This window comes from Rhineura floridana, chromosome 4 (genome assembly GCF_030035675.1).
Source record: "Rhineura floridana isolate rRhiFlo1 chromosome 4, rRhiFlo1.hap2, whole genome shotgun sequence".
Classification (NCBI taxonomy): Eukaryota; Metazoa; Chordata; class Lepidosauria; order Squamata; family Rhineuridae; genus Rhineura; species Rhineura floridana.
Window position 1 is genome coordinate 171,803,895 of NC_084483.1, and position 19,895 is coordinate 171,823,789.

Here is a 19,895-nt window from a genome sequence, read left to right on the forward strand (position 1 = left end):
CAGTTACATTTAAAGAAAATTCTTAAGTAGTTTACAAGTTAAAACATCTTAAATAAACAGGCAATAAACAGGCAGCACCTACCCTGTGGAATTCCCTCCCCTTAAATATTAGGCAGGCGCCATCTTTGTTATCTTTTCAGTGCCTTCCGAAGACTTTTCTCTTTCAATAAGCCTTTTAAGTTAAGGCCTATCCCAGTTTGCGTCTGTGTTGGACTTGCTTTTAATATGTTTTTTTTAAAAACAACAACATTTTTTCCCTAAACAATATGTTTTAGCCCTTTTTATTTAAGGTGTTTTTAAAGCTTTTTTAAAGAATGTTTTTAAAGTTGTTTTGTTTTAGTGTATTTTAAGGTCTGTTTTTATGATGTTTTAAAGTGTTTTTACTGCTTTTGTTTGCCGCCCTGGTCATAATAAATATAAATAAATAAATAATACAAAAAGCAACAACAGAATTTCTACATTCTATAAAACACAACAGCTAAATAGAGTATCCCTTTTAGTATCAAAATAAACATTGCACATAAAAATTAGCTACAAAAATATAAGGGACATTCATAATAAACAAACTAAACAAAATATACTTTAGTCATCTGGAAGTAAAATTACAAATAAAATCAAGTAAAAAGATATAAATTCAACCTTTTTAAATAACATGATAGGCCAGGTGTGGGGAACCTTTGGCCCTTCAGATGTTGCTGAACTACAGCTCCCATCATCCCTGGCCATTGACCATGGTTGCTGGGGCTGATGATGTTTGTAACATCTGGAGGGCCAAGAGTTTCCCACACCTGTGATAGACAATTAGACAAAAGAAAATCAACTTACTTCCCAAACACCATACATCAATCATACCATTAAACAAACCAATCCAATTAAATTCCCAGCCCCTTATAAAAGAATAAGCACAACCTAATCTAACTACAGCTGGAAATACATATCATTTACTTCACTCAAGCTCACCCTTACATGAACAACGCAGTCACATTAAATGCATCAATATACATTAATATACTCAGACTTACTGTTTTAGAACACTCTCAAATCACACTTTCCACACTCTGCAAACATTCACATAATTCAATTTTGCATCCTGAGGCAACAACCCACTCACATGTCTACACCATGAGAACCAGCCAGATTTGTTTGACTGACAAATCAAGCAAGCAGCCATGCACAAACACCCTCTAAATAAAATATTCATACCAAGCACTTCCCCTCATCTCTCACTCGGGTTGTATGTGTGGAAATCTATTCCCAATAACAGATTCTCACCCTGATGATAAAGAACCCACTTTATCCAACTTTTAGAAACCATATTATCCATCTTTTCCACACACTGGGCAATGATACTTCCCTCATCTCTCACTTGAGGAACCAAACCTTTCCAAATATCAGGCTGTCACCCTAAGAAGAGGTAGGAATCATTATTTCAAAATTCATATACAACCTGGCAATAGAACCTCACACATTTCCCTCTCAAGAAAGAAAGAACCAGCAAAAATACAATGTTAGGTGGCAACCCTGAAGGCCAGAAACAGCAGCTACTGTCAGCCTGTTGCTCAGCTGAAGATAATGAGCCAGATAACGAGGCTCTCAGACATACAGCTTGTTGGATTGCCCACCCCTGTCCATCACGTGCAAGGCACAGTGATGAATTTTTGTGGAGAAGGGTGGGTACAAAGGTCTTCAACAGCCCTCTGCAGAGAAGAGTCAGGTTGATATGGTGAAGAATAACCCCACATAACTTTGCGTATCCAGGGTCGATCTTGTACAGGGAACTCAAATAATACTTTTCTTGCTTATTGTCCTCAGTTGCTTATTCCAGATTAAAATTGTACAGTAACTGAAGATACTGTTAATGATATGAAAAGTATGTTTGAACCAGCATTATTTGGTAGAAGATGCATTTTTAAGTTTGGGCTGCCTCAAATTCCCCCATTGCTCACAGGAAATCTCTCTCTTGAATGGTCCATGCTCAAGTTGATAGGACTGTCATGCCGGTTTCATTCGATACAGTGCTAAACAATGATTTTGTGTTATGTGCAGGGCTGGCTCCAGGAATGCCGGGGCCCTTGGGCATCAGCTTGCCCTGGCCCCCAGCGTGTGTGTGCACGTGTGTGCGTGCATGCACGCATGCCCTCCACGCCCCCTACCTTTCTGTTGTCTTTTACCATTGCCCTTAAAGAAGATGGTGGCTGTGGTTTCCCTAATGGGATGTCACCTCCGCCACTATCTTTGTTGATGGCACGCGTGCGTGCTATGTGCGTGCATCTCTGCCATCAACTAAGATGGCGGCATGGACTTCAGTACATTAGGGAAACTGCGGTCGCCATCTTCGTTAAGGGCAATGGTAAAAGGCAGCAGAAAGTTAGGTGGGGGGCGTGGGGGGCCCACAGATCACGGAAGGGGAGCGGAGGGGCAGCTGAGGGGACCCCTGTAGCTCCAGGGGCCGTCGGGCCAGTGCCCAACCTGGCTGCCCTTTAGAACCGGCCCTGGTTATGTGAACATGCTTTTGCACTTTCCCCTGTCATGTGCAGGACATTGGAAACTTTTATTTCCATTTTCAATTAATTGCAATGCAGTTTAATATTATGCCCAGACCCTAAACTGTGGCTCATCTTATGGTTTACTGAAACAAGCCAGCTTCATAAACCATGGTTTAATGCTGGCTTGTTTCAGTAAACTGTAGTCAAGACTAACCACAGTTTGTCCAGGTTTAAATATAACATTAAATTGCAGCAAAAGCTTCCAATGTCCTCGCAGCTAAAGGTGGGGAAGAGCAGGAGGACCCTGAGCTTATTCATGTAACAGTAAGCAAACATTTAATGTTATGTCTGAACAAGGCTGGAATGACCTTAATTTCATGGACATTGAACACAAGACTTTCTCATTGGATTTGTACCTGTTTTGTTTTTCCTTCTCTCCCCCCTGCCCCACACCATTTAGTACTATCTCTGATTGCAGGTTTCTGCTAAGCATGGCTCTTTCTTGCTTAATCCCCTGTTAATACTTTGTGAAAACAGTTTGGCATCTGAATTCCTAGTATATCTTTAATCCAAAAATATTATTTTTCTCTTTATGGCAAGGTATCATCATTCATTATATTATTTTCCGAAATGGGATTGAGCATTTCAGAGGAAAGGAGCTAAGTTTCACAGACACCGGTGGTATTCAACCGTATCAGGAATATTCATATCAGTTGCGTGCATGCACTATTGTTGGTTGTGCAGACAGCAGCAAGGTGGGTAATTTCTTCACTGTAGGGTGGGAGCAACTGTGGGGAAGTATTACAACAATATATTTGGAAAAGGACCCTTTAGCATTGAGATTTTCTTGCTTTATAATGAAGGTAGGGAATTTTCAGCCTGAGGGCCACATTCTCTTCTGGGCAATTTTCTGGGGGCCACTTCCGAGTGGTGGGCAGGGCCAGAGACAAAAGTGGGCAGAGCAATAAATATAAAGTTTATCTTTGTAGAATAGACTAATTATTACACACATATGCACCTGCCTCTCTGTCCTCTAACCAAGCAGGCAAGAGGCATTATCAGAATTCAAGAACACATTGCAGCCAGGCAAAAACATTCAAGGAGAGCGCAAAACAGGATAAGTAAAAGGTGTCACTGGGCAAGGTATGTTACTTGAGGTTCTCTAACCCTATTTTATAATTAAGATTATTCTTAGTGAACCAATAACACACAAGTGACTTTAATTCTGATGTAAATTAGATTATTTTGTTGTTGTTGGTATATGTGTAGTTTAGAGATGGGCAGGAAATTCAATTCAGTTTGCATTCCAAGCCAAATCTATCAAATTTCACTTTCTGAAACATTATGAGAACTGAAACACAGCCACCCTCCAAAATTCACACTTAATCGAATTTTGCAGTGCAGGTCTCCAGCCAACAAATGTTTACAAAAACGCTTATGTTATGGGAAAGTGTGCATAAAAATGTGGGGTGGGGGGAATGGATATTAAAAAATTATATGTCAAACTTTGCTTGCAAAAATGTGTACATTAATCAAAATTGCATGCAAAAATGTGTTTATTGGGAGAAATTTGCACTAAAATGCTGGAGAATTTTCTTTTTTTTTTTTTCAATAATTTTTATTCAGATTTTCATAAAACATACAAGACAAAATCATAAAACATTCAAAGACAAAAAACAAAATCAAAAATAGTTAAACAAAAAGAAAAAAAGAGAAGAAGAAGAAAAAAAAAAAATAAAAAATAAAGAGTAAAATATTGACTTCCCATTTGTCAAAGATCAAATCAGTTATAAGTCTATAATATATAGCAATCCTGTCTCTTAAGTCATATTATAAAATCACTTTCCTCCAGTAGTTATCTTACTTAATCATCAAATCTCATAAACATTACTTTATTCTTTCCACAAAAAGTCAAAGAGAGGTTTCAATTCTTTAAGAAATATATCTATCAATTTTTTTTTCCAGATAAGCATATCGATTAATCCATCTCATTACTAATTATGATAATCTTATTGTCATAACCATAGTCAAAATAAACATTTCAATTAATCCATCACATCAGAATCTGTTAGGTTCAGTAATTTCAGTAGCCATTGTTCTATTATCTCTATTAGTTCCATTTTCCATCTTCCATCTTCAGTAGTCTTGTTAAGTCCAGTAATTTCAATATCCAATCTTCCATTATCAGTATTCCATAATAATCTTGCTGTCAAAGCCATAGTCATATAATAAGAGTCTGATGGGAATTACCTCTATCCCAAATATTTTCTTGCCATCCATTCTGAATAAGTTGCTGAAATACTGCTGTAAAATCATATCTCTGTTCTTTTTTTCAAAATACACTGGGTCATCTCTTAAAAGTTTTTCCATTATCACATGGCTGCAGTTAATTCCATAGATTTTCTCTATATTGGGCTCCATCACATCATTCCAGTCCAGAAGATAATCCATGCCATTGATAACTTTATCTCTAGAATCTTCATTAATTTCTTCAGAGATAACATGCTGGAGAATTTTCATAGGATTTTTAAAAAATGCAAATTGCTGCTGAAATATGAAGAACAGAATTTAAGATATGAAAAATGAGAAACTGAGAGAATCAAAACTGACACATCTTTCCAACCCTAGTGTAGATATTTAGGTCAGGAATCCTTTGCATATATACACACAGATAACATTGACTGACTGATGCGATTTATATCTCTCTGCCCAAAGGTACCCACAGGGCTGAGCAAAAGTATTGCATGTATGCATGCTCATGCCCACACACACACGCACATGAAAATAAGGTTCTAAACTCTAAATTAGTAGATCCAATCAAGGCCCACACATACACTGCCAAACTCTGGGCAATGCATCAGTTGGATTCCTCACCCTGCTCTATTTGCTCAGTAGCAACCCAATGGAATAAGGAAGAAAACACAATCTATTTCTCAAAACCAAAAATTATCAGTGAAACAAATACACCTATTTATTAAAGGTGTGACATTTTCAAGAATTAGATTTTGTAATGAAAACCATGATACAATCATAAATGATGAAACAAAATAAAATAACTGAAAGTTACATTGCAATGTTTGCATAAACCTAATGGTATTGTAGGTCTGATAGAAAACAAAACAAAGATAATACTTTGACATTACAGCATCTTAAGGTAACTTGGAAATATCTTAAAGTGATGTGATATATATATATTTGCATAAGCTAATTAATTAAAACAATAAACATAATCATATATATGTTCCTCCTAAACTTTTCCAGCCCACTACTTGTATATTATTATTCTAAGTTTCCTAGAATATTAGATTAAAGAAAGACATAGTTACCTACAAGCGAGTAGGGCTGCAGCCTTCAGCTTGGCAAAGCATGCAAAAGCAGGGCAGAGCAGATACCAAGAAGAGAACAAAAAGTAATTCAAAGGCAATTTCCCAAACACACAAAAGAAAAAGCTTTTTTCCTAAAATGTAAATACATCCATTTATATACCCCAGCAAACTTGGATCAAGAGGTTGGAATTATCAATAACTGAACATGAATTTCAATAATTATGGGTGGCACCCCACAATATGCAGATCATGAATTACCATAATCTGTCTGGGAGGGGGATAAAATTAATACCTGAGACTCTTGCACCTGTGATTTTCCAAGCAGTGTCCTTGACTCCTTTTGCACAGTGTCAGCTTAAGACGCACATGTTATTCTTTCTCTTAGATATTGTTCTGGCAATCCAGCAGCTTTGTACCAACTTCTTATCAGAAGCTATATATAGGCAGTAGAAAATGAAATGTTAACACAAAATTGCAAGCATCCTTCAGCTGGAAATGACACATACAGCATGAAATTGGCCTCCATCTTAATTCATCATGGCTTCATTCTGGCTGCTCTATTCTGCGCATCTGCTTCTAACCAGACTACCATATGTAAATGTATAGAGTCCAGCAACGGCCTGATTAACAACACACACAGTTAATTTGGGGAGAAATGAGGGGTTTGCTGGGCATGAAATGTCTCTCCACACACATAAAAATTACCTCCAAATATACTGTTAATTCATTTATTTTGTGCCAAACTTTGCAAACATGATGACCTGCCAGTCTCATGCTTCTCTATGGCATTTTGTCTTCTCCCATTCTGTGTGAACCCAACCAGTCGAGATCCTGTGGTAAGCAAGGATGCCATGCTCTTTTGTCACCAATCAAACTGGCTACATATTATTATTCCATTCCCCTCACAGGCAACACGGTGACTCTCTCACTGTCTTTCCGTGTTATGTTGAGATGGTATTGTACAGCTCGAGTGTAGCTCTGTTGCCTAGACAATGTGGGGATGCTTCCCTGTCTTTCAGCACAACTCCAAAAGATAAGGAAGCATGCTCATGTTGACTAGACTTCTGCGTGATGCTCATAAAAAACTTCCCTTGTCATCCCACTGCACTGGAATATAAGGAACCATCCCATTGCCTAGGTTATGTGCTTTCTTCTCCCCCAGCCTCTTGCAATGGGTAAATGTTGTCCATCTTTGTGAGCGTTCCTGAAACATCAACAAAAAGGAGACAACTTCACTGTCTATGAACAAAGCTGTGAAATTAGGGGGATGTTATGGTTGGCTTTAAATCAGCCCTAATTAAAAAAAACCCATAACATTAGAAATGCAATCTATTTATTCCATGGTAACGTCATTCAGAAAGACGGGGTTTGACACAAGCCTAGGAGAGCTCCTACATTAACCTTCCATGTCCTTCCTTGCCAGTAGTGGGTTTATTTTATTTTATTTTATTATTTATTTCACTTACATCCCACCCTTCATCACTTTCATGATCCCAGGACTGGCTATAAAAAATAATCAACATTTAAAAATCACTAAAACTTAGTTAAACAGCAGATTCACAGTAGATAGTCTGTGAGTCAGCATCAGATCCATCTCCAGCAATGCAGACCAGCAGTCTTCAGCTCAGAATGGGCCTCAGCATGAGAGTTACCATAATGCTTCTCCTTTGTAGCCTGACCAATGGCATAAGCCCAGAAGTTACTGTTCAGATTCTAGCATGGACCAAAGTAATTTTAACAGGGGTATTTTAATCTTTTTTATAAACTTATCCAGCCCTATCCTTTCCCTCAACCCAATTGCCCCCAAATTATGTTTTTGTATTTTGTATATCTATACTACTAGCAGAAACCAGTAATGACTTGAAACGAATGCTGATGAAAATTAGGGGAAAGCACAAAAGCAGGACTACTGCTGAACGTCAAAAAGACCAAAATAATGACAACAAAATATTTATGTAACTTTAAAGTTGACAATGAGGACATTGAACTTGTCATTACCTTGGCACAGTCATTAACTAAAATTGAGACAATAGTCAAGAAATCAGAAGAAGGCTAGGACTGGGGAGGGCAGCTATGAGAGAACTAGAAAAGGTCCTCAAATGCAAAGATGTATCACTGAACACCAAAATCAGGATCAATCAGACCATGGTATTCCTGATCTCTATGTATGGATGTGAAAGATGGACAGTGAAAAACATGGATAAGAGAAAAATCAACTCTTTTGAAATGTGGTGTTGGAGGAGAGCTTTGCCATACCATGGACCACAAAAAAAACAAATAATTGGGTGTTAGAACAAATTAAACCAGAACTCTCACTAGAAGCTAAAATGATGAAACTGAGGTTATCCTACTTTGGACACTTAATGAGAAGACATGATTCACTAAAATAGACAATAATGCTGGAAAAAACAGAAGGGAGTAGAAAAAAAGGAAGGCCAAACAAGAGATGGGTTGATTCCATAAAGGAAGCCACAGACCTGAACTTACAAGATCTGAGCAGGGTGGTTTATAACATGCTATTGGAGATCACTGATTCATAGGGTCACCATAAGTTGTAATTGACCTGAAGGTACATAACACACACATATTTTGTATATCTGTTAATCATATTGCTGCTTTGCGTGAGGCTCCTGGGGCAAAATAACTTACCTTGCTGTGTCTACATAAGACAGGGATGGGGAATCTGTGGCCCTCCAGATATTGCTGTACTACAACTCCCATCATTTCTGACCACTGGCCATGCTGGGTGGCCTGGGGCTGATAGAAGTTTCAGTTGAACATCATCTGTAGGGCCACAGATTCCCCACTCATCATGTATGGAATGGTAGTGTACTAATCTCTTGGGTTCTAATGGGCTACTTTATAAATGAATAATGCAAGCATAAGTTTGTAAAAAATGCAAATTTAAATCAGGTAGCAAAAACAGCAATATAACGTATCACAACATAATATAACATACATATTCAGAATGTAATAATTTCCAAAGTTCCATGCATCCAATAAGGTACCAGTGCAGGAGTTGCTTGCAGAAAAGTCTAAGGTAAAAAGATCAGGGGTTCCCAGAGATGAAAAACTTTAAAGCACTCATTCAAGATGACAAGGACCTAATTCTTGCTCCATGGCATTAACAGCTCCTTTCCTCTCCAGCTCTCTCTCTTTCTGAATTAAAACCATTATTTATTTACAAGTCTCCACTGGCAGGGCTGGTCCCAGGCATCCTGGGGCCCTTGGGCACCAGCCTGCCTCGGGCCCCAGCACTCCCCTTCTGCAATTCGCGGCAGGATTGGTACCACAGATCACAGGGTGGGAGCTCCCAAGCCACCTGCCATTCCCCTGCTCTACTTACCTTTCTCTGTGCTGTTTTTTTGGCTGTGCGCACTGCATGCACTGGGTTCCCATCAATCAAGATGGTGGCCAAGGTTTCCCTATGGGGCTGAAGTGTCTGGCGCCACATTGCTGCCATCAACCAAGATGGTGGCAGAGGCTTCAGCCCCTCAGGGAAACCTCGGCCGCTATCTTGATTGATGGCAAACCTGCGCATGCATTGTGTACAGCCGCAAAAAACAGCAGAGAGAAAGGTAGGTGAAGCGGGGGAATGGTGGGCAGCTCTGAAGCTCCTGTCCTGCTATCCATGGCAGCAATCCTGCCATGGGTGGCCAAAGGGGAGTGCAGGGGTCCCTCAGGGGCCCCTGTAGCCCCAGGGGTCCTTGGCGAGTGCCCCACCTGGTGGCTCTTTAGAACCGGCCCTGTCCACTGGTGTCGATCTTTGTTCTGAATTCTGTAATTATTGCCTGTTTATATTCCTTTTCAAGTGCATTGCAAAGAAGATTAAGGCAGATAATGAAGTCAGTGTCTTCCCCCCCCCGCTGCTTACAATCAGCACCTCATTCCCCCTGCTGCTTTCTGTCTGTCAGTTACAATCAATACGTCATTGACATCAGTGAACTGGAATACACATTTGAAGAACTCACATAGAAAGTTGATAGATAAAAGTATCACTCACACTATCGATGATTTCAAAGTGAATTAAAAAAAAAAAATCAGAAAAAAAGAAGAATGAATTGGAAACCCTGTGGTGGAGAGTTACTATTTCAAAATTCTCTCTGCAAAGACAGAGGATATCAGAAATAATAATCTGATGGCAAATCCGGTGATTGCAGAAAAGGAGCCGATCACTAATGTATACCTGCTATGGTTTTAAAAAAAGTTAGAATGCTCCAGAATAAATCTTGTATAGCTTTTTACCCCCATGGCTCAAATTAGCCCACCTTTCTAGATGTTATGATTTATTTGGGAACTATGTAGCTATCACTAAACTGTACCCACCACTAAACCACCCGAGTGATGCCATCCTAAAATGTGCTCCTTTCATGAGGAAAACTGTGATTTTAAACAAATTTTGAAGGTGTTTTGCTGAGGATATGGAAATTTTGCAAAGTAATTCTCATAGAAGGAGTCTTTTGTGACACCATCATGCCTGCCTGCACCTTTTTAAAAGGTCCATTGATTTTAAATTACATACATAAATTACATTTTTTAATTTTGCTTGAATGACCACCTTACCATTTAAGAAACCCTCCTTCCACTCCACCGACACTCTTGCACCAAAGCTGGCACTTCCATTACATGGGGCAAGGATACTGCTTGATATGGCTGGTGTTAGTAAACCAGGGCAGGGAATTTTTTTCATCTCAAGGACAGCATTTCTTTCTGCGCAACCTTCCAAAGGCCACATGCCTGTGGTGAGTGGGGCCAGAAGCAAAGTAGGCAGAACAACAAATGCAAATATTACTGTTGTATAATAGGCTAGTTTCTACACACACTCACACACCTCTGTATCCTCCATCCAGCAAAGCAAGAGGTATTAACAGAGTTCATTATCAAGGAACCCTTTAGGGCAGGAGCGGGGAACCTTTTCTGGCCAGTGGACCAGATTGTTATCTCCCCATACCTAGTTGGCCAAATCTGACAGATGGGTGGGGCTGCCCACCTGTCAGTCACCTGATGTGATAAGTGACATCAGGTGATGCTGCACTTTGAAGCCCCAGTTGTCAGGACTTCAAAGTGCAGCACAAAGTTGTTTGAAGGCCCTTTGAAAGCACCTTCACACTGCTCATTTAAAGCCCCAGTTTTCAGACTTCAAAGGAGCAGCACAAAGCTGCTTCAAAGGAGGCAGTGCTGGGATGGAGAAGCAGGTTCCCTTTAATGGAAAACAGTTCCCCCTCCATGAGCAAGGCATGCTCCCACCACCTATCACCTGATCGGGGTGGGGGGACAGAGCGCGCCTTACATCAGGAAAGGAACTATCAGAGGCCTAGTTTAAGCTTCCAATAGTTCCTTTGGGGCCCCATGCTTACCCGCCCCACACCTGACATCATGTATGACTAGGGTTGCCAGGTCAGAACCATCCGAAAGCCCTAGTGATGTCACGGGGTGGGCCCTAGTGACATCATGGGGTGGGCCCTAGTGACATCACGGGGTGGGCCCAGCAATGTCACAGGGCAAGCCCCAGTGATGTCATGGGGCAGGCCCTAGTGACATCACAGCGGTGGGCCCTAGTGATGTCATTAAGCATGATACATTAGGTATCAACCACAGTTGCTTGGAGCATACCATTAAAAAAATTCTCTGATTGGAAATTAAGATAGAAATCTTACCTAAAAGAGGGTGTTCCCAGGTCCAGCTGAAGTGACAAGGTCATTCCTTCTCACCGGCTGAGGGAGCATAGATGCAAAATGAAAATGGACTGCCTTTAAGTGGATCCGGACTTATGACAACCCTATGAATAGGGTTTTCATGGTAAGCGGTATTCAGAGGGGTTTACCATTGCCTCCCTCTGAGGCTGAGAGGCAGTGACAAGGTCACCCAGTAACTAAGCAGGTGCCGGGTAGCAGGTCTAATCCAGGTAAAAAACCCAAAGTTGGGGCCCTTCGCAGTGACCCAGCCAGCGCACCAGCCAGCCAACTCACGCCGTACCGGCTCCAAGTTCCTCCCTCACTTTCTCTCTCCGCTTGTGCCACTGCTGAGGAAGCCTGGGCTCTCATTGGGCCTCAGGGGCAGCCAATGAGAATGCGGGGTGGTGCTTGTTGGGAAGGCGAATGGAGTCCTTCCCCGTCCCCGGCTTGGTGGGTTGTTGTGCTGCCAGGGTAGGTGGCACAATGCAAGTGTGTGCAAAGGAGAGAGAGAGAGAGAGAGAGAGAGAGAGGAAGGAGGCGTTGAAGCAGGTACAAGCAAGGGGGAAATTAGTGTATGCGTGTCTGGAAGCTAGGATATGCATGTGCGGCTGGGTGGGCATCCACAAAAGCTGGAGATTCAGGGACATGCGGGTGATGTGGCCTGGGGAGAATTCCAATAGCCAGATAGAGAGGCATGGGAGGGGTCACATTCTGCTCCCTGGCCTGAGCCCTCCCCATTGTAAAGCACTCAGAGATACTAGCACTATCCTCACAAGAAAGAATAAGTATCCTTTGAGCCTTTATTGTTATTTTAATACCAGGTGAAGACATAGGTTTTTTATTTTCAATCTATTAACTTTTTTCTTTAATTTTAACCCACAGTTTGTTTATCTTGTATTTTGGTTATGTTTTGAAATTGGCTTATCAACTAGTCTGTTCTTGAAATGTGCTGCTTTGTGATCATTGTATCTCACTTATGTTTTGAAATCTGCTTACTGACTATTTTCTTTTGTTATTTGCTGCTTTATGGTTGTATTTTGTAGATTGATTAAGATACAGGTGTGTATAATTCATGTGTATATTATCTAGTGGATTCTTATTTTATATATTGTAATATTTTATTTTATTTATTTTGCGAACTGCTTTGCAATCTTTTCTGATGAAAAGTGGTATATAAAATATTTGAAATAAAATAAAGAAAGAATCTTCATCCAGAAAGCCGTTCCATGTATCTGTTTGTTAATTTCTGTCACACATATGCTGTTCGTTGTCAATGTCTCTAATCTTCGTCTCGTTCTCTTTGGGCCAATCTGACCCTTCAGCAGGAAGCACCAGGAAGGGAGTCTTCCACCACACAGTAGTACACAATTTGCATGAGAGCAGCAGCATACCAGCTGATGGATGGGCAGCCCTCTGCCAGCCAGGAAAGGATGTGTGCTCCTGGAAGCTGAGGAAGGGGCAGCAATTCTTTCCAATGGCACCCTGGCAAGGGGAACAGTGGCATCAGAGTTTATGCCAATGTTTACTGTTGATAAAACCCATATGAAATTAGACTGTTAAAATGCAAACACGCTGGTTAACCACATGGAAGGGCGTTATCAAGGATTCTATGGCAAGACAGCCTGCTCTCCAGATTTTCTTCCTGCCAAGCACTATGCACTGAAGATAATATGTTGTGAATTTGGATTGATAAATTGTACATGTAGAGTCATACGTAAACATATTCAAGGTCAGATTTTTTTGGGGGGGGCAAGGGAGGGAAATAAACCAGGGGAGAAAAGTAACTAGTTCTACAGGGCCATGGTAATGATATGCCAGAGCAAACAACAACGTTTTAAACTAGAAGTGACATTCTCATTGATCAAAGTATCTTGTGCACTATTATAATAAATTGCTGTCTAATTCATGTGTGTTCAGGTAGTTGCCGTCACTGTCCAAGGAGTCCCAGAGAGTGTTCAGCCACCAACAGTTACAGCTTTGAGTGCAATTGCATTGCATTTGAGTTGGATGGCACCGAGGAAGTCAAATGGTATCATCCAAGAATACCAGATCAGCCAAATGGAGAAAGGTCTTATATATACTGACACTGGAGGCAGAATGCAGCATACAGTATCAAGTAAGGATTGAAAGGCCTTTAAGTAAAATGCCCATGGCTTATTTAGCAATGTTAAGTTTTCAAAGGTTGTAAACTTGAGTATATTTACTGGGTGGTAAGTCACTTTGAAGACAAGAGAGAGGTCTTGTTTGCACATGCAGAATGATGTAGTGGAATCCTGAGATGCTAGAGTAGATTGTACCACTTCAGACTGCAGGGGAAGGATGCCACTTTTGGAACACTCCTACACATGATTAAAAAAAGAAACCTGCAAGTGAAAAAGCTAGCATAGCAGGGAGACAGTTTATGCCCCACCTTTCACTACATGATAAGTTTTCTTCCTGTATGGAATTCTGCTATGTGTGTTCACATAGGAAGGCATTCAGAAACATGATCCCAAACTCGCAATCTGATGTGCTAAATTCCATTCTATTATCTAGTGACTTATACTATAATATTCCGCTTAGACAAGACTATGCTTAGAACTGGGGTGTAAGTATGAATAGCATTTACCTTTTTGCCACAGTCCCCATTCCAGTGGGACTTTAGAGCAGATTTCTCTGGCAAAGTCAATATATTTTGGCATGATAAACTCTGTTCAACATGCTGAGGGAGGGAGGTTTTAAACATGGGACTAAAATAACAAACAAATTTCCTTAAGGTATTGTGTGCCACAAATCATGAAAACGGATACCTCTGTTGTTCTCTTTTCTAATATCATTCTCCCCAAAATATATAATTTATTATGCCCTATCTTACATCAAATTCAAATGAGAAACATAAGATTTGATACTGCCATCAATCCTTTCTTTATATCCTATTACCTGGGCACAAGATTCCAGCCATCATGCCTGCATTTCAGAATATCTGAGGATTTCAGCCACGGGTAGCAGTGTCCAACCCTTTGGCTTTTCTAATGCTATCATTAGAAAAAAAATGTAATGAAGAATGTAAGAAAGGTATGGCATGTGGATTCTTTAACATTTTGATTCAAGAATTTGACAATCACCTTGATGAGTGTGCATCATTAACTGTGTTGTACCTTCCTTTAGAAAGTGTTTTTATTTAGGTAATTTATATTTCAAAGTAATCTTTGAGCAGTCTACAATATTATAAAAATATCACAAAAATAATAAAAGTATCCACATTTTAAAGCATTTTAAAGTTATTTTCTTAAAACAGCAACATAAACTAAACCAATTAAGATATGTGCACCATAATGACTACTACCCAAAAGCAAGAAAGGCAACAATCTTGTTTGTCTTGCTATTTGTTATCCTGCCTTGATGGCCTGAACAAGGATTCCCCTTTGACCTGAACTGGAACTCTTAATTTGGGGGGAGGGGGTTGTAATGCCAAAATAATTATCTATGGATATTTATTAATGAAGGGCTTTAGCTGAGTAGTAGAACATCTGCCTTGCATGCAGAAAGTCTCTGGCTCAATCCCCAGTATATCCAGGTAGGGCTGGGAATGTCCCTGTCTGAGAGACCCCTGGAGAGCCGCTGCCAATCAGAGTTGACAATACTGAGCTAGATGGACCAATGATCAGACTCAGTATTAGGCAGCTTGCTGTGTTCCTGTGTACTGCTGTCTGTGGTTTTGGTTAAAACAGTTTTCAATGCTATTTTTTGGTATGCAGAAAGGAGTCCCCCTTACTGGCCAAGGCAAGGGTGCCTATTTTCATCCCAAAGTGGAATAGTGTTTTTGCAATGGGATAATTACTACTCTCTAAATTCATGGTACTCACTAAAACAACTGTACTTATTTCATTTCTCTCAAATGTTTGAACTAACCATCATTTCAGGCCCTTGTGGACCTCTGTTTTGATTTTCTCATCTTTTTCAAAAAGCCTCTACTGTTCCCAGAGCAACAGTTGAACGTTAATGAAGCTGTAGCATTAGCGTTCCCTGAGACTTTGAATCCGCAGGCCTTACAAATTGCAGATGAGGAGGCTTGCACCTTGCCACTGCACCATTGTCTCGCTGCTTATTTTTAATTACATCAAAGCTTTGGAAACATGATCCTATAAATGCTTTGTGGGAATAGCGGTGAATGTGCTCGTCATGTGAAATCCATAAATTGCTTATAATCCTCTCAAGATGTTAAAAAAATCATTAAGTAATTGAAGACAGGAAGTCCTCAGTTAATTATTTAGAGGTGTTATCAATGCTTTAAGTAAACTGAAGCATTTTCTGCTATCGCACTGAGTTGAATGCCACTGGGATCGAGGGGCACCAGCCATCATCTTCTCATATTCTCTAATGCAAACAGCATATGGCAGCTTGTCAATAAAAGACCTTTTTATATCATTTATTAGTGAACACTTCCAGTACTCTGTGCAGAACAATTTGGATGACAGTTATGGCATTGTTCCACTTTGTGTTACTACTCCTTTACAAATGGTCCTGCTAATGCAATGGGGGATGGGGAGGGAAACTAAAATAATTAGGGGTCATTCTATTAAAAGAAAGCTAAGACTGCCCTCTTCAGCAGCAGGAGAAAGAACAGGAATTCATTTTTCCAAGTCTATTTTTGTATCTCAGATGCTTCCAGAATAATGGAATTTATGAAAAGCTTTTGTGTGTGTGACTAACATCATTTCAGAAGAGGCAAGGATTCATTAACTTACATTTCACTGAACAGATTGTGTGTATTGTACAGAATATTTTGTGTCCAAAATAGCCAGTGAATTTTACAAACATGTAAATTTCCAAGGGATAGTTGTATAAAAACATCAAGAATTCCTATAGCACCTTAAGGACTAACATGTTTGTTGTGACATAAGCTTTTGTGGCTAGATACTAGCTTATCAGCTTGTTTATTATTATTTCCATTTGTTAGTCACCTAATGAAAAATATTCTCTAGGCAAAAACAAACAGTTGCAACAATGCAGGCTCTAGCCCATGAAAGGGTTCACAAATTTGTAAGTTGTGCAAACTTGTGGATTGGTTTGGAATAATATATGCAAACTAATTCAGGCTTTCAAGAGTTGCAAACAATGATGCACCATATCTTTAATTATTCAAATCTTTATTTTCTAATAAATTGAACCTATTAAACACTATCCCAGAGAACAGCAAAGTCATCTATTTGTTTTAGATTGGGAGGAGACAAGGCCAGGCCTGAAATATAAGGGATGCAGGTATGATTTTTGCCCACACACCCATATCGTTCATTTTCATTTTCAGTAGATTTCTTCATGAACTACCAAAATGCTTTCTAAAATGCCTCATTACAAAGTAGTTTAAGGATTTGGGATCAGTGCTTTTAAAAGTGTGTGTGTTCATTTAGGCATAATGCCAAGCCATGGTTTAGCAGTATGAGAATAAGCTACAGTGAGCCTTAGGCTCACAAGCTCCCCCTTCCCCTTTGGTGCAGCTGTGAGGAGGAATTCAGAAATATTTGCTTCTGTTTAGATTAATTGCTACTTGTCCTGATGGCTGAACTCAAACTCTGGTTAATCTTAACTATGGTTTCTTGAAATATGCCAGCTTCAAACCATATTTTATGAAGCTTCTTTGTTTCAATAAACTATTATTAAGATTAACGACAGTTCAGTGTTTGGACAGTACACTAAACTATGTTAATCTAAAATGGAAATAGAAGCTTTTACAGTCTTTTATTTATTTATTAATTATCATATTTGTATACCACTATAATGCTGGGGAAAACAGAAGGGAGTAGAAAAAGAGGAAGGCCAAACAAGAGATGGATTGATTCCATAAAGGAAGCCACAGACCTGAACTTTCAAGATCTGAACAGGGTGGTTTATGACAGATGCTCTTGGAGGTCACTGATTCATAGGGTCGCCATAAGTCGCAGTAGACTTGGAGGCACATAACAACAACAACAACAACATTTCATTTCAAAAATCATCAAAACGGTTTAAAACAAATAAAAACTGACTAAATAAAACCATTAAAAATACAATTAAAACAAGGTCAAGGTTTTCATGGTCATGCCAGAGGGCAGGGCGCAGCACCAGAGCCCAAGGCTTCCTGGGGCTTGTTCTTGTAGTGATTTCGTGGTATGACTGAACACAGCCAGAGAGGAGAAAAAAAATTGTAAAGAGGAAATGTCTCCTGTACATGCATGCTGTTTTCTTCTAATTTATTATTTAAAGAAACATGTAGTTCCCAAGAAATGCTGCTTATTGATTTATTACAAAATTTGCATGCTGCCTTCTTTACAAATTCAGGATGGCTTTTAGAATTATGTCCATGGAGGCATACATTTAGCAAACATTTTGTCAGAACTGGTCATCCATTGATCCTTTTGTTATGTTTTGAGAAAGGACACAAAGGCAAGATACTCTGTCCCTGTCAGCTTTTGTAATTCAAAGTTCCATAAGAATCATTCGAAAATAATTCCTAAAGAGGCAAGCCTTTTCCTGAAAGAGGGCCTACATGAAAAACAAAGTGGTGACTTTTGTGAGCAGAGAGGTCCCTGGTTCAAATCTTACTTCTCCTATGTGCACATGAACTGGTCATCAGCTGTCCCTCAGATTCACCTCTCTCCCATGTGCATCATGGGAACGATGATGAGGACTCCCCTAAAGTAATGACAACAAAATATTTATGTAACTTTAAAGTTGACAATGAGGACATTGAACTTGTCAAGGATTATCAATACCTCGGCACAGTCATTAACCACAATGGAGACAATAGTCAAGAAATCAGAAGAAGGCTAGGATTGGGGAGGGCAGCTGTGAGAGAACTAGAAAAGGTCCTCAAATGCAAAGATGTATCACTGAACACCAAAGTGAGGATCATTCAGACCATGGTATTCCTGATCTCTATATATGGATGTGAAAGTTGGACAGTGAAAAAAGCGGATAAGAGAAAAATCAACTCATTTGAAATGTGGTGCTGGAGGAAAGTTTTGCGCATACCATGAACTGCGAAAAAGACAAATAATTGGGTGTTAGAACAAATTAAACCAGAACTGACACTGGAAGTTAAAATGATGAAACTGAGGTTATCCTACTTTGGACACATCATGAGAAGACATGATTCACTAGAAAAGACAATAATGCTGGGAAAAACAGAAGGGAGTAGAAAAAGAGGAAGGCCAAACAAAGAGATGGATTGATTCCATAAATGAAGCCACAGACCTGAATTTACAAGATCTGAACAGGGTGGTTCATGACAGATGCTCTTGGAGGTCACTGATTCATAGGGTCGCCATAAGTCGTAATCGACTTGAAGGCACATAACAACAACAACAAGAAGTATATAGTTGTAAATTAATCTTGCTTTATAATAAATATTTCCTTTTAAAAGCGAATAAACATTCTCCCTTGAGGAGAATTGAAATAATCTGCTGAATGTTTGGCTCCCGTTCATGTTCCAGTCTGGAACTGTCATTTTAACCCATTTGCTTTGATGCTAAGTATACAGAAATTCACCCCCACCCCACCACCATTCTCTTCTAACTCATGATTAGGTTACAGTTCAGACTGTCTCTCTGACTCGTGTCTATTTCTCAAGGCTTTGCTTCCTGTTCAGTCTGGAAGCAACTTGAAGCCTTGGTTTTCATTCATTGTATTTTCTTTCCGATGGGCCTGTTGCGCATTGCTGCTCTGTATGTATGACCATTTTGAAAAACACAACAACAATGAAGCTGTCATCTCACCATTTTCAGACAAAGGGTTCAACCCAAAGGATTTTTTCCCTCCTTGTCACAGAATTGCATTGTTTTCTTAAAGTACTTACAATACTAGTTTAATGAAAACCATTCTGCAAAGGATAGGCAAAAAGAGATAAGAAAGAGCGGGACCCATCACTGACAAGGACAAGGAAGATTAGAGGAAAAATACAAAATGTGAACAGAAGTCTAATAGCAGTCTCTGTGCTTGCAAAAAAAAAAAGGAAATCTGGTGCCTTTTCCCTCCTTGATACATTTTTTCGAGACTTATGCATTAGAATGAATATATGTTTACATATTTATAAACTCATTTTCAAAGATGCAGTCAGGTCTTGAAATGTTTTGTGGTAGAGAAATGTGGAGAAATGTAAAAGCAGAACCATAGGAGGTAATTGTAAGTTAAGGGCAAAAAAAAGGAGAGGACCTAAAAAACTGATGACTAGAAAAAGAGGCTGTATTTTGGAATAGATTCCAATGCACGTTTTAATGAGCATAAAATGCAACAGCAGGTTCTTTTTAAAATCCTATTATATCCTGGAACTAAAAGTGGATAAATGTGTAGCTTTATGCTTAATTACAATGTATAACTCGCTAATAGAATTCATTGCTAACAAGATGTGGCGATGGCCAGTAACACAGAATACTTTAAAAGGGGGCAAGACT

At 39.5% G+C, this 19,895-nt stretch overlaps 1 protein-coding gene across 1 annotated transcript in view; it reads left to right on the forward strand.

The window, feature by feature from the left end:
- Positions 1-19,895, forward strand: part of USH2A (usherin) — a 766,975-nt gene that overhangs the window by 605,504 nt on the left and 141,576 nt on the right. The window contains exons 53-54 of the mRNA XM_061626123.1: positions 3,087-3,241; positions 13,405-13,603. Coding sequence (XP_061482107.1) covers positions 3,087-3,241; positions 13,405-13,603 — 354 coding nt within the window. The remainder of the gene's footprint in view (positions 1-3,086; positions 3,242-13,404; positions 13,604-19,895) is intronic.